A 16,874-nucleotide genomic window follows, 5' to 3' on the forward strand; every position below is an offset into this window, starting at 1 on the left:
TCTGTTTGTTTTCTCTCTTCCTCTGTTCTCTCTCTCTCTACTCTCTCCATCTGAAAATATGTGTGTTATGAGTGTGTTTGTGTTGTTTGAGAGTTTGTGTGTTGTGTGTGTGTGGTATGAAATGAGAGTGTGTGTGGTGTGAGTGTGTTGTATCAGTAAGTGTGTGTGTTGTATGAGAGTTTGTTGTTTGTGTTGTATGAGAGTGTGTGTTGTATGAGAGAGTTTGTTGTGTGTGTTGTATGAGAGTGTGTATTGTATAAGAGGGTTTGTGTGGTGTGTGTTGTATGAGAGTGTGTTTTGTATGAGAGGGTTTGTGTGGTGTGTGTTGTATGAGAGTGTGTGTGGTGTGTGTGGTTTGTGTGTTGTATGTGAGTGTGTGTTTACAAATCAAGAAATGTGATAAGCCTGGGAGCGTTATTTTAAAGGAACCACAACACCTGCTTGAAATGTTTTAAACTAACTTTTTCTGATTATCCAAAATAAACTGACTTTAATGCTGCATGCAGTCTTTATCTTAGCACATTCTGTTGTAGATAAAAGATTTACAATTAAAAACGTTGATCTGCAGCATTGGATGTGCTATGTATGCTGCATCTTGTAACGTAGGTTCCACAACACTGTGTCACGTGATGCACACGGCACCAGCTATTACTAAATCAGAATGAGCACTGCCAGGAGTTTTTTACTTTCTATATCTTACATTTTAAAACTGGCGGCAGCCATTACACAGCCAAGGACTGAATACATTTAATGACGGGCTATGGCTATTGGCAATATGTTGCGCAAGGGTCACGGGTGGCTACTGAGGAGGGAGAAAATATCAATATGGAGGTAACCTCCTGGTGCTATATTCTATATATATTAATTATTATGCAGCACAACCACTGTCTGATTTGTTATGCAGCACAACCACAGTCTTATTTGTTATGCAGCACAACCACAGTCTGATTTGTTATGCAGCACAACCATGGTCTGATTTGTTATGCAGCACAACCACTGTCTGATTTGTTATGCAGCACAACCACTGTCTGATTTGTTATGCAGCACAACCACTGTCTGATTTGTTATGCAACACAACCATTGTCTGATTTGTTATGCAGCACAACCACTGTCTGATTTGTTATACAGCATAACCACTGTCTGATGTGTTAATTAGAAAGTTGCTTAAAATGCCATGCTTTATCTGAATCATGATATAAAAAAAATGGGTTTCATTTCCCTTTAACTAGCAATGGGATGGTATGTAATCTGGGTGGGTGGGGGGCAAAATGTATCCTCGCCTGTGTGGCCAAAAATTGTAGCACCAGCCCTAACTGCATATGTAGACCTGCAATTAAGGCATTTTTTATGTTCAAATCACTTTCCTATTACTTCACTTTTAAAATGATTACCTTGTTCCAAGTAGTCACAGGCCCTGCATGTGGAATTGCTTTACCTGTATTCTCCTTTACAGGTGAGCCAAGATCTATTGGGGGGATTTACTGGAGGAAGTTTTGTAGGGGAAATAAGGTTCTATATTGTTTTTTCCCTTCTATAGGAGAATCTGCACCCTACTTTGATTGTTTGGACCAGACTATCCTCTGCTTTGAACAAAGGAAGGTATTTACAAATTATTTTGCAAATTTAATTGTATTGTTCACTATAGTTGGTTACAAAAGTCACCCCTTGAATTCAAATGCTGAATCTTTTTTTGTGTATCTTTTAACAGTTCTGTTCTTTCCAAGTTCTGTACTTGCTGTTGCATTGGCTGCACCATATTTATCTTATAGCCTCTCTCTCTAAGCATTATGGCTCGATCTTCAGTTTGTATTGAAAACTCCTGTGTGCTTGATACAATTTCGTATAAGATGTACAAACTTCCTTTTTGCTACTAAGCTGAAACCCCTTCTGGGGTGACAAATCCTGGCATGCAACAACATATTCCCTGAAAAGGGCTTTCTGTAGATGGTGGTATTTACAGTATCTTCTGCAATGCCTCTCAATCTTACCTCCAAATAATCACTGCTTGTTTAATTGTAGCAGGAAGTAAAACCAATTCCTACTTCATTGTTGTTTTGCCAATATACAAACTCTCCTGCTAGATTCTCTCCCTCAGTCCAAACAAATATGAGGCCATCAATATACCATCTATACCAGTGACGTGCGGTGACGTCAGAGGCTGGTGAGGCAGTGGCTAGGATACGCCTTCATTCTTTAGATATCCTTTGTTGAAGAAATAGCTATGCACATGGGTGAGCCAATCGCATGAGGTATCTATGTGCAGCCCCCAATCAGCAGCTACTGAGCATATTTAGATTTGATTTTCAACAAAGGATATCAAAAGAATGAAGAAAAATAGATATTAGATGTAAATTGGGAAGTTATTTAAAATTGCATGCTCTTTCTAAATCATCAAATAAAACATATGGGTTTCATGTCCCTTTAAATGGTGTCTTTGAAAACTGGTCAACTTAGTTAACATCTGATTTTAGTCTAAAGGATTGTAACAGAAACTCTTGCCAGATAACAAAATGCTTGCTCTTATTATGAGATCTAGAAATCGAGGCCCATTAAAATATGTTTAAAACATACTTTTTACTTTAATGCTGCAAAGTATGCTTATAGATTCCTTCATTATTCAGTAAATATAAAAATGTCTTGATCCAGTGGTAGCTGTTGAAATTTAAAGATGGTGGGGCGCTTGACCCCACCCCTTTAAATAAAGCCACCTCCTCAGATGGCACCACCAATTCATTAATTAAATAAATAAAAGGTAGATCGAAACACAGAAAAGCACTTGGGGGGAGAGGGAGGTAGAGAGAGACGAGGGGGAGAGGGAGAGAGAGGGGGGGGAGAGAGACACAGAGGGTTAGAGAGAAAGAGAGAGATACACAATCACACAGAGGGTTAGAGAGAGACATAAGGGATGAGATACTCAGAGGGGGAGGAAGAGAGACAGAGAGAGAAAGAGACCATGGGGGAGAACGACACATAAGGAGAGACAGAGGGAGTGGGAGACAGAGAAAAACAGACTGATAGAGAAAGAGAGATGGATAGAGAGATACACACACAGAGGGGAGAGACAGAGAGAAAGAGGGGAGAGACAGAGACACAGAGGGGAGACACAGAGGGGAGAGAGAGAGACACAGAAGGGAGAGAAAGAGACACAGAGGGTAGAGAGAGAGACACAGAGGGGGAGATAGAGAGAGATAGAGAGAGAGACAGAGACAGAGGGGAGAGAGATACAGAGGGGAGAGAGAGAGAGAAAGTGGGGAGAGAGAGAGAGACAGAGGGGAGAGAGACAGAGGGGGGGAGAGAGGAGAGAGAGAGAGAGAGAGAAGGAGAGGAGAGAGGGACAGAGATGAGAGAGAGAGAGACAGAGGGGGGAGAGAGAGAGAGGGACAGAGGGGGAGAGAGAGACCGAGGGGAGAGAGAGACCGAGGGGAGGGAGAGACAGAGGCGAGAGAGAGAAAGAGGGGAGAGAGAGACAGGCAGAGAGAGAGAGAGACACACAGAGGGGAGAGTGAGATAGAGAGAGAGAAAGTGGAGAGAGGAGAGAGAGAGGAGAGAAAGAGAGGGAGGGGAGAGAGAGACAGAGAGGAGAGAGAGAGACAGAGGGAGGAGAGAGAGAGACTGAGGGGAGGGAGAGACAGAGGGGAGAGATAGAAAGAGGGGAGAGAGAGACAGGCAGAGAGAGAGAGACACACAGAGGGGAGAGTGAGACAGAGAGGAGAGAGATAGGGAGAGAGAGAGAGAGAGACACACACACACACACACACAGAGGGGGGAATTTCCACTGCACTTGGAGGGGGAGTACAGAAGACAGAGGGGAGAGAGAGAGAGAAAGTGGGGAGAGAGAGAGAGAGACAAAGGGGAGAGAGACAGAGGGGGGAGAGAGAGAGAGGAGAGAGAGAGGAGAGAGAGAGAGGGACAGGAGAGAGAGACAGAGAGGGGAGAGAGAGAGATAGAGGGGGGAGAGAGAGACAGAGGGGAGAGAGAGAGACCGAGGGGAAGGAGAGACAGAGGGGAGAGAGAGAAAGAGGGGAGGGAGAGACAGGAAGAGAGAGAGACACACACAGAGGGGAGAGTGAGACAGAGAGGAGAGAGATAGAGACAGAGGGGAGAGAGAGAGAGAGAGAGAGAGGGAGAGAGAGGAGAGAGAGAGAGAGAGAGAGACAGATGGGGAAAATTCCACTGCACTTGGAGGGGGAGTACAGAACTCTTTTTTTATTGAATCAAAGCTGACAGCTGAACAGGGCAGCAACAAAATAAATTAAAGTCGTTTTTTCCATTTTGGTTTGTTTTATATGATTTACCATCCGGCCCCAACCCTACGTTCCCCTGAATGATGCCTCTCACTGGATTGGTTCAACCCCAAAGAGGCCTGCCTCAAATAAGCACTTATGGGCCATGCAATGATCTTAACCACTTTCATCCAGTAGGTGGCACAGCATGTTGTGTAATGGAGGGCAGACCTGCTTGTGCCTCTCAATTGCACAACATGTAGCTGTGGAAAAAAAAATGCTGTAAAAAAAAAATTGCAAATTTGTTTTAAAAGCCAATAAAAAATATATATATTTTTGCCCGTATGAGAGGTGAAGCCCTGCCTCACCTGCCTCTAGTGACTGCACATCACTGATCTATACAGGGCTACGTGTTGCCTGTAGGGATTCCCACATCCATAATCCTGATCTTTAATCCTTTGACGAAGGTTCAAAATCTTTGGCAGAATTTAGTGGAAGACCAATTATCATTGGGGCACTTCCTTAACAGAACACATGTCCTAATAACTGGATGGGATTCTACAGCCTATAGTAAAGGATTTATATAGTTATTTACAGGACACAAAAGACCTTTTGAATCTAATGGTGGATTTTGAATGGATGCCAGAGTTTGGGTGGTTAACAGTGGATGTAAAATCCCTCTACTCCACAATACAGCATAAAAAGGGATTAGAGGCAAAAAATATTTTTTTTTTACATACAGTGAACATTTGAATTCTGTAATTTTGTACTGAAAGTTACGTGCTTTCTGCTTACAAATAATATTTTGAGGGTAAATTCTACCTCCAGAGATGTGGGAAAACAATGGGGGCACGTTTTGCCTATTTAAGGGGTAGTGGGAGCTGTCCCACATTTATGGATGTGGGAACCCCTACAGGAAAAATACAAAGCACTGTATAGACAGAATATTGATGACCTCATATTTGTTTGGACAGGGGAAGAGAATCTAGTAGGAGAGTTTGTAAATTGACTAAACAACAATTAGGTATGAAAAGATTTGACTTCCTGCTACAATAAAACAAACATTGATTATTTGGATGTAATATTGACAGGCATGGCAGAAGGTACTGTAAATACCACTATATACAGAAAGCTAGTTTCAGGGAATACATTGTTGCATGCCAAGAGTTGTCAACACAGAAGGGTTTTCAGCTCAGTAGATAAGGGGCAGTTTGGACGTCTTAAACGAAAGTTTTCAAGCACACAGGAGTTTTCAATACAAACTGAAAAGAGGTCTTTGGATCTTTAAATTACAGACGTGAGTTCCAAGGGGCCTCAATTTAATACATTTTTTGGCAGTAATCTAAATTAGAGCAATACCTGGGAATTTGTGAAATGCTTATAATGATTAAGAACAATTGGGATTAAGAAGTTTAGTCTACTGCGAACACAATCTAACAAAAGTGTTCTTTTAGCAGCGGGGGAAGTTGTTTTTTTGTTTTTTTCTTAAGTAAAAATTGTATTAAACAGTATGAAGAGATGAAAAAAACAGAATAGTCCTGATGTATACATTAGTGGTTTGTGATATAACTCATTATGATTTAACGTAAAATAACAAATAAATAATAGTTAACGCCTCGCTTCTAAATATAAAATAAAGAAAATATCGGCCAGATTACGAGTTTTGAGTTAGGAGCTATGCGGTGCTAACGAGCAGTTTTTTCTCACCGTTCACTTACATGCAGCAATGGTATTACAGGTTTTTACAAACCCGGCGTTAAAATACAAGTAGTGAGCGTAGGGCAAAATTGAGCTCCATACTGCACTTTAATACCAGTGCTGCTTAAGTGAGCGGTGAGCTGGTCGTACAAGCTCGTGCATGATTTCCCCATAGACATCAATGGGGGGAGCCGGCTGAGAAAAAGTCTAACACCTGCAGAAAAGCAGCGTAAAACTCAGTAACGCAGCCCCATTGATTCCTATGGGGAAACTAAAGTTATGTTTACACCTAACACTCTAACATGAACCCGGAGTCTAAACACCCCTAATCTTACACTTATTAACCCCTAATCTGCCGCTCCGGACATCGCCGCCACCTACATTATATTTATTAACCCCTAATTTGCTGCCCACAACGTCGCCAACACCTACATTATATTTATTAACCCCTAATCTGCCACCCCCAATGTCGCCGCAACCTACCTACACTTATTAACCCCTAATCTGCCGCCCCCAATGTCGCTGACACTATATTAAATGTATTAACCCCTAAACCTAAGTCTAACCCTAAGACCCCCTAATTGAAATATAATTAAAATAAATCTAAATAAAATTTCTATCATTAACTAAATTATTTCTATTTAAAACTAAATACTTACCTGTAAAATAAACCCTAAGCTAGCTACAATATAACTAATAGTTACATTGTAGCCATCTTAGGGTTTATTTTTATTTTACAGGCAAGATTGTATTTATTTTAACTAGGTAGAATAGTTATTAAATAGTTATTAACTATTTAATAACTACCTAGCTAAAATAAATACAAATGTACCTGTAAAATAAAACCTAAGTTACACTAACACCTAACACTACACTATAATTAAATAAATTAACTAAGGGGGCGTGTCTAACTAGCAGCAGAGATGGCTGCTATTTTTTATGGCTGAGCAGAAGAGTTTATAAATCCGCTATTTATTACTCAGAAGATTGGTGATCTTGAGCACTACTTGGCATTAAAGGGTAGTCCGAGATTTACTGAGCAGACCACACTATTTTTTTGAGAGAGATTTCAGCCCGGAACACCTTAATTGATGAAGTGCGTAGCGGAGGTCATTTAGTGGCCTAGGCCTTCATTTCGCCCTCCCTATATTCCTATGGATCTAGGATTAACAGCTAGATACGCTGTATAACTTTTAAATATCTGTACCAGTGAACCGTCAGACGCAGCAAACATTACAAACTTTCAATAGATAATGGAACCGAGACATGTATCCCTTTTGGGGGAGGTAGAACGTATATTCCAAGATTTCCTTATATGTCTTACAGAGACCCTGCACTTTGAATGGGGGAGCGCCTGCAACAAAGTGTCATTGAAATTGCTTAACCCAGAGGAAAAATCAACCTTACAAGTGGATTCCCACCGCATCAAACCAGAGGTCGTTGAAATAATATACCAGGCAGAATATGCAGCGACAATCCCACAGGGCAATAGAAACTCCATATCGTTGCATGACACAGATGGTAGTGGTGCGCAGGGAACAGGAGCTGCTAAGATGAGCCGTGAGATTGTAACCTGAACTTCACTTACCAATCAGCCCAGCTCCCAGATCCCAGGCCTGGGACTCGGACACAATGGGAGGAGAGATCGTTTGGTGGAGGTGCTGTTCACTCGGAGCCGGAGCCCACAGATGCTGGGGGCCGGTGCAGGCGGGGGGACGCAGCTCACCCGTGGTGGACTATTGGGTCCCATCTTGAAGCAGCGGCTACACGAATTTGAGGGAGCTCGCTACACACTATATGAGCCCGAGGCCAGGGCCACATCCACGCTTGTGAGGTATCTCAGTGAACTTTTTGATCTGTCCCTGTGTCCCAGATCAGGAGTGGGGTAACACGTTATCCAGCTGGCTAGGAGTCAAGTAAACACTTGGGGACAACTTGCTATTGACTCCCACACTCCGGGACATATTGTTTTTTAGACCTATGTCTCAAATTCATTTCTCCCCACCACTATGTCTATTAGCGCTCTGTGTTGGTCATGCAAGTTGATACCTGTAAGGGGAATGTCCATTATGTTACACGAGAGAGCTAAGTGTACCTGCATTTAAATTACTAGCTTAGTCTGTACTAATTTATTGTTCATGTATGTCACCAACCATTCTGTATTGCTGATATTCAATATGTTATTTATACCGGCTATAGGAAAGTAAAAGGGGGTCAACACCATACATTTTCTTTACCATGCTCCTATGTGATTTTGTCTTTTACCCTGATTGGCAGATGATGAATATAACACAAGGAAGTTTTAATGAGCAACCTTTTATATACCATAACCCACTGATTTAAAATTTCAAACCCTGAGGTTTCATTATATGCTTCATATATCTCAAATATGTAAAAATATTGCAAAAATAATTTGGTGATTTATTTGGGCACGACTGATACTGTAGTTAGCTATTATTGTGTGCACAGTTGAGTTGTTTTTTTGTTTTTTGTTTTTTTTAAATGTGAAGCTGCCTTTCTTATTTATTCAGTCCTCCTTCAAATGTGTATATAACCGTGTATGTCCTCAAAACTTCACTGGATCAGGGGTTATTGTTTTGATCTTTCACATACATACTAATTAGATGTATACCCTTTTTGCCATAAGTAAATATTTGGCCTATAGGTAGATATTAGATGGTTCCCTATTTTAATGTTGTGCCATATGCATTACTATTGCAAATAAGTTATTGCAGATTGCCCTCTACTGCTCTGAATTTTTAAAACATATATGATTGTAAATATCTAGCTGAACTGCACCTATGGTTCTTTCCAGTCCCATATGGTTACATCCAAAGTTTATAAATTTATTTTCATGTTTGATATGTTGACGGTTGATAAGTTTTAGGGCCCATAAGTGGCCTAATAATACTATAAACCTCCTTCTATAGATCCTAATGATTCCATGAGTGGTCCAAAAGTGGCCCTATCTGTTTGGAGGAGATAGAAAACTGAGGGTCCAAGTTATATATGTTATACGTATACATTACCTTATTGTCATATAGATTGCTAAATGTATAACCTTATATGTATCTCCTGTACTATTACGTGTATGCATCTTTTACCCTCAATAAAAATTAAAGTTAAAAAAAATAAATAAATTAACTAAATTAAATACAATTAAATACATTAACTAAATTAAATTACCGTTTCGCAGTAAGGCCAAAGAAGTGTGCGGTGCCCCTAAATCTGCAAGACTCGTAATAGCAACGGAAGTGAAAAAGCAGCGTTAGGACCTGTTAACGCTGCTTTTTCATCTTAACGCAAAACTCATAATCTAGCCGTATGTAAATAGTACAGTTAGAGAAGCAAATAAACATACTGTTTGGAAGTAACACAACATGGAAAGTTGATTGTGTGAAACTGAAAGTTGAAACTTTGTATAATAAAGCAATGAATTGCCTCAGTATAACTGTGGGAGGTGAAAAAGGCATAATTGTTTTTAGACCAATCGGATTGTGGTTGGTGTTTTATTAACAGAACTGAATAGTAAGTTGGTCATTCAGCTATGAGAATTGGCTGAAACATGTAATTTAACCTGTGACACCACCGGAACCTGGAGTGTACAGACTTTGAGAATGTCTAACAATCGACTGTAGAATAAAAGCTAAGTTTTACTTAAAATAACACTCCCCGGCTTATTTCATTTCTTGGTTTGTTAATATATTGCCTGGAAACCGGGTGGAGTGTACTAAACAATATATGGCAGCACAATGGGAACTGATGATAAATGGTGATGCCGAGGAGGGGAGTGGATATATAGTCGCTACATGCAACTACACTTCTTATAATAAGATTGAGCAGATAAGCACAATGTTCATAGCCATGTTATTGAAGGTCACCAACACAACCAACAACCAGAAAATACATAAAGAGACTGACCAACACAGCACAAAACAAAAAACTTATTTCACAAGCTGACAAACACAATTCACTCTTTAAACATAGTGTTATAGACCAACCCAGCACATACCAGTCACTTACTAAAATAGCATACACAGTCATTGTGCTATATAAGTTCAAATACATCACTTACTGCATAGGAAGAAATAATTCATGACCCTTACCTGGTAGAAGAGATAGTCAATGACCTGGTAGCTGAGTAGAGGGTCAGGGGGCATCTTCATAAGACTGCAGCGAAGAGATTTCTGTCCACTTGATCCAATCCAGTGTGGAAAGAAGTACCTTCATGTATAGATAGAAAATATTAATTCTGTAGACTTATATACTGTATATGCTAACATATTTACAGCATTCTGTACAGGCTTCAACCTAAAATATATAAGAAAGAATCATTAAACTTAAATGGACATTCCGGTCAAAATGTAAATGCACATATATGAATTACATCTTTGAATAGAAACATATTTGCAATATACATGTATTAACAAAAATACTTCTAATAAAAATTATCACTGTTTTAGTGTTAACATTTTTGTCAGCAAGTGCATGTGAAGCAATGTGAGATATTCTCAGAGCAGCAACATTTTAAATATTGCAGCAGCTCAGAATGCCAGTGGCGCTTGTACCATGTTAGCAATTAGCAAATTGAGTTATTACCAGATGATATAAGCACCTTAGGCTCTCTGAGCAAGTGCTATGTGTAAAATGCTGGTGCACGGTGCACACTTAAATACAATTTTGAAACAGCTATAGCTTTAATTATAAGCATTTTCGCTAATACATGTATATTACAAAAATGCTTCTATTCAAAACTGAAATTCATCCATCTAGATTCCAGTTTTGGCTGGAATGTCCCTTTAATGTGTTATTCCCCATAAAGGGCTAGATTACAAATGTATTGTAATTCATAATGTGGTGTGTTATATTGCATTTGCCCCTGTGCAAACAATAACACACACTGGTATTATAAGTGGTTGGGTATATATTTTATCTAAGCAACTTAACACACCCAAAACCTTTTTTAGTACACTCTATACTTTTAATGGATAAAGTGGTATAAGAGTATTACAAGTGGTCGGTTAAGTGCTGCGCTCATGCACAATTCTGATTATCCTAATTTTGTGAATAATCTACATTTTATTAAAGAAACATTTACACATATTTTGCTTAAAGTGCAAAATATAATATAAAACACATTAAAAAAGAACATAAAAAACTCTATCCAATAAGAACACAGCTAATTTGGTAAATTCTGGAGTGACCAATCAGTAACATGTAATGCTATATACTGTTCAATATGCAGCTAATCTTCCTCTTTATTCTTTGCTGTGACAAGGGAGGAAGAAATGGTGGAACAAAGATCAAACAAAAATCGGAGAAGCTTGCAAAATTACAGAAGAATACAAACAATATGAAGGGGAACTTAATATGAAACAAAGTTGGAAGTGTCAAAAATTTTGTTGGGTTGGTTTGATTTCATTTTATTTAGAGAATTAAATGTGTTCACATAATTATTTAAATTGCTTAAGGCCAGTATCACCAAACAAAAGGCAATTTGCAAGGGAATCCTTCTCAGTGGAAGCAAAGTACACTTTTTTTCTAACATTTTAGTTTCTGGGCCCAAAGTATCTAAATGTTTAGTCCAACAACAGCTGCACTCAGCCCAAATAAAACAGCAATCAAAGTAGATAAAATCAAAAGAGCATAATTTAATCAGCCAAAACGGTAACAAAGTACACACTGTAATGGCAAGCACTAAACATGGTCAAACACATTTCATTGGCAGCAACATAACTTCCTCAATGACCATATGCTAGCTAACCATGCACAGCACTTATATATACCAGTAACTTCTCCCTCTAACACACAATTAGTAAATCTACATATTTGAATGAGCTGTACTGGAAAAAGCAAGCAGTTTATTTAAAGGATAAACACCAACATAATATGCATCATTAATAATACATTAGTTTGTATTCTGAATATGTCAAACCTTTTTGTACTCAAACCTATTGGGCATAATTAGTTTCTGCAATTAACACATTTATATAAACGGTACAAAAGTACATAAAGAGTGTAATAGTAAAGAGCATCAAATTAATATATGTCCATATCGATCTATCCATTTACAATTCTATGACATTTCTATGTGAAATTCCTATTGATCTAGCATATATGTGAAGTTTTAACTGTTAAATACAGTGACAAATGTCTATCATATTTAAGCATGATTGACATACAATTTTACATCCCAATCCAAATTCAAACCTGTTGGCATTCGAGTGTCCAGCTGAAAAATCCAGAACACTTCTCTTTGACTTAGAACATCTCCTCTGTCACCCCCTCTGGGGTGTCTGGGAATCTGTTGGACACCCTTAAATGTCAACAGAGAACTATCTGAATTATGTTCTCTTTTGAGGGATATGGGGGTGCTAGACTTGGGATCTTTTAAGGATACTTAAGAACTCTTGTAGTTTGCCCTACATATTGTTTATGGCACTCCCTACAGATCAAAAGATAAATTACATAGCAAGAATTACAGGTTATGTTTTGTTAAAGATTTTGTTATTCACGTGTGATGTAAACTCAGTACCAAATGAAGCATAGGTGCATGATTTGCACCTTGTGCTGCCACACTTATAAAAGCCTGGTTTGATAGACAACCAATGTTCTTGCTTACTGGTGGGCAACATAGAAGGAGACAACATAGTCCCTAATGTCTTTGCTTTCCTTGAGACAAAGCAAACACCTCCATCTAGAATTTCCAACAATTTTTCATCTGTTCGCAAAATGGGTAGATCACTCCTAACAATATTACAAAATTTCCCATATTCCTCACTATATGTAGTGATACATTTTGGTTTCTTAGACCTATCATCTCTTGTACCTTTTTTAGACTGAAACAATTCACTATGTATAATACTGTCAAAATCAAATATTGTCAGGAATTCCACCTTATCAGACATCAGCACCACCATCTCTGCAATACCACCTTTAGTTTCTATGTCCAACCCACCTACTCTATATCACCTGTGCTGAGAGATCAGACAGGTGCTTAGTTATTAAGTTAGTACCTGAGCTACACAGTCTATTTTGGATTTGTTCCTTACTAGAAATTTGTTTTCCTAACTACATATTCTCTAAGTCCTGCCTGGATTTCTTCTATCTCTCCCTTTGGATTACAAACTTACTCAGCCTTCCACCTTAATCCGGATACAAGTTGTTTCCAGCTTTCTACCTAAGAAGCCTTAGTATCATACTTGTTACCAACAAACAACCTGCAAGGAGTATCTGACAGCCTGATTCATTCCACACAGAGCCGAGTGACATCACTCGCGATTGAGTGGAACAGCGCTCCTGACCTGTCAAACACTGCAGTGATTCAGACCACACACGCTGTTTGCTTCTCACAGAGACTGTACACACTGCCTGAACCACACACACTGTTCAGAGGTAAACACAGCGTTTGCATTTAATGAGCGCCTGCTCATAACTATCGTCCTTCCACAGTGTGAGTGTTGTGACCATTGTTATATAAAGAGCCAGTTTATATTGATTCCATTCCTGATACTACTAGGATAAGGAATATTGTTGTGCCTTGCATTCTACTATAAGAATCCATCCTGAACTGTATATATATATAAATAGTATTTTGAACTAATTTTGTTATTTTATACTGGAGATAACAGGTCTCTACCTGCATACCTCAACAAAGGGAATTAATAATTCACTGCAAGCTTAATTGGGTGTCTTGTCACATAGGATACTCCTGGCTGAGTGAGACAAATACCAAATCCGCAGCAGCAGATCCACATCTTCCTTCTATCCATTACAGAATAACTAAGCCCTAAATGGATCCAGCGGATTTGTCTCAAGTCGTTTACAGTCTTACTCAAAGGGTAGATCAGATGGGTCAGGCCCTTAGCAACCTACAGGTAGAAAACAAGACTTTAAGAAAAATAATTAAAGACACAGTAGCACCTAAACCATCACCTCCTGAGAGTTCACCTGAACCACACATTTCTCCTCCAGATCTCTTCTCTGGGGACAGACGTTCATACCGCCAGTTCAGAAATGCTTGCCTCCTTACCTTTTCATTAAAGCCAAAAACCTTCCCTACTGATAGAGTTAAGGTTTTAACTATGATCTCTTATCTACGTGGGGAGCAGAGGATCTGGGCTGACTCTTTCTTTGAAATGAATAACCCTATCATTTCCTCCCTAGACCATTTTCTGGCAGCGATGGATGAGCTGTATTCTGACACCAACTCCCAGCTCATTGCCGAAACCAAGATGAGAGCTCTGAAACAGGGATCCAGATCTGCAGAGGTATACATAACAGAGTTCAAACAGTTTGCTACAGACTCTCAGTGGAACAGTATCGCTCTCAAGAATCAATTCCGTCTAGGACTCTCGGATCCTGTAAAAGATGAATTAGCGAGAGTAGAACTCCCTGATACATTGGAAGCATTGATGAGGCTTTCGATACAAATTGACCGTCGAATTAAAGAGAGGAGAAGTGAACGGCATAGCACTGAACAGACTTATAGAAAACCTTCCTCACCCTCACAATGCTCTAACACTGCTGGAGCCACCCAGGAACCCATGGATATAGGACTCTTGAGAGGACCATTATCACAGGAAGAAAAGCAGAGAAGGAAGACGCTAGCCTTATGTTTATACTGTGCTAACCCCAGACACACGGTGAAGGAATGCCCCATACTGCAGTAAGTTTATACTGAATAACATCTCTGTTTACTTGAAAAACAAGCCTATTTACTGTACCATCTCTCTCTCTTTGCAGTGGGACGGTAAGCGCTTCGCCACTGAGGTTATAGTCGACACAGGTGCCTACAGCAACTACATTGATTTAGAATTTGTTAAAAGCAATAAAGTTCCTCTTGAGAAAAAATTGCAGCCTGTGTCTATTCGTGTAGTAGATGGGACTTACATCTCCAGTGGTCCTATAATGCACCATACTATTCCTTTACTGGTTAGTACCCAAGATAGCCATCACAAATTCATCAGATTTGATGTGCTTCCTTCGCCGCTTTTCCCCATTGTGTTCCCCATTCAGTGGATAAAATTACATGAGCCTTCCATAAACTGGAAGACTTTACAAGTAACTTTTAACTCCTCATACTGTCATAATGTTTGTCATGATACACCACATACAATTAATTCATCTGAAGAAACTCGTCAAATCCCTTTAGAGTACTCCAAATATAAAGAAGTTTTTTAGCAAACGGGAGGCAGAGTCTCTTCCACCTCACCGCAGTTATGACTGCCCTATCGAACTAAAACCTGGTTCTGCTATACCCTATGGTTATTTATACCCTCTTAGCCAACCTGAGTTGGCACATTTGAAGTCATACCTTGATGAAAATTTAAAAAAAGGTTTCATTAGACCTTCTGTTTCGCCTGCTGGTGCAGGCATGTTCTTTGTCACAAATAAGGATCAGATATTGCGCCCCATAATAGATTATAGGGAGCTAAACAAAATTACTGTGAAAAACAGATATCCTCTCTCACTGATTCCTTAGCTTATTGAGCATTTACATCAAGCTAAAATATTCACTAAACTAGACCTAAGGGGCGCTTACAACCTCATACGCATGCGAGAGGGAGATGAGTGGCTAACAGCATTTAGAACCAGGTATGGGCTCTATGAGTATCTGGTTATGCCATTTGGATTATGCAATGCCCCGGCTACCTTTCAACACTATATCAATGACTTATTCAGAGATTTGTTGGATATCTGTGTTGTCTACTTAGACGATATTCTGGTATATTCTCAGAACTTAGATGATCACAGAAAGCGTGTTAGTTGGGTCCTAGCAAGGTTACAAGTACACCAATTGTATGCCAAGGCAGAAAAATGTCTTTTTTCATACAAACAAGATTTCCTTCCTGGGATATAATATCTCACCAGAAGGAATTGAGATGCAACCTAACAAAGTAGAAGCTGTCAGAAACTGGCCAACACCTACCAATAGGAAAGAACTCCAGCGGTTTCTTGGTTTTAGCAATAACTACAGGAAATTCATCAAAGGATATTCAGTAATTGCTAAACCCTTAACAGTTCTTACAGGCACAAGTACTACGTTCTCTTGGAATTCAAAAGCTAATGAAGCATTTGAGTATCTGAAGTCAGCTTTCACTTCTGCTCTGATTTTAACATCATCCAAATCCCGAACATCAGTTCTTCTTGGAAGTCGATGCCTCAGAGTATGCATTAGGCGCAGTACTCTCCCAGAGAGAAAGTTTAACCCAACCTTTACATGCTGTAGCTTTTTATTCAAAAGTATTGACTCTACCTGAGAGGAATTACCCTATAGGTGAAAAAGAATTGTTGTCCATCAAGAGGTCATTTGAGAACTGGAGACACCTACTGGAAGGTACGACCCTACCTGTTATAGTGTATACAGATCACAAGAATTTGGAGTATTTACAACACAATAAGACCTTGTCTGCAAGGCAAGTATGGTGGAGTCTTTTCTTTAGCAGATTCCACTTTCAGATAGTGTACAGACCAGCCTCTAAGAACGGAAAGGCCGATGCTCTATCCCGAAGAGATCCTATACCAAACTACAACCACAACCCACGAGAAATAATACCTCATGACAACTTCCTTGGCTTAACCACTACATTTAAAACCAAATATCAAAATGCTTTACTTACTGATCTAAATACTCCAAAGGACCTTCTTAAAGGTGCCGATGGATGAAGCTACAAGAGTAATAAGATTTATGTCCCCGAATGCCTACAACAGGAATTGATCAGTGATCATCATGACCCCCCACTTTGTGGACATCCTGGGATGACGAGAACTAAAGAATTGTTAAACAGGACTTATTGGTGGCCAAACATGGCAAACGACATAAAAACGTTTGTACACCACTGTACTATTTGCACTACATTGAAGTCAGAAAAGAAACCCCCCTATGGGTTGTTAATGCCTATACAGGTGCCAGAGAGACCATGGACCCATTTGGGCATGGATTTCATTGTC

At 39.5% G+C, this 16,874-nt stretch overlaps 1 protein-coding gene across 1 annotated transcript in view; it reads right to left on the minus strand.

Moving 5' to 3' along the window:
• JAK3 (Janus kinase 3) overlaps nt 1-16,874 on the minus strand; it is a 362,782-nt gene that overhangs the window by 222,940 nt on the left and 122,968 nt on the right. Inside the window, exon 4 of the mRNA XM_053702872.1 lies at nt 10,028-10,145. Within this exon, the coding sequence (XP_053558847.1) occupies nt 10,028-10,145 (118 nt within the window). The remainder of the gene's footprint in view (nt 1-10,027; nt 10,146-16,874) is intronic.

This window comes from Bombina bombina, chromosome 2 (genome assembly GCF_027579735.1).
Source record: "Bombina bombina isolate aBomBom1 chromosome 2, aBomBom1.pri, whole genome shotgun sequence".
Lineage (NCBI taxonomy): Eukaryota > Metazoa > Chordata > Amphibia > Anura > Bombinatoridae > Bombina > Bombina bombina.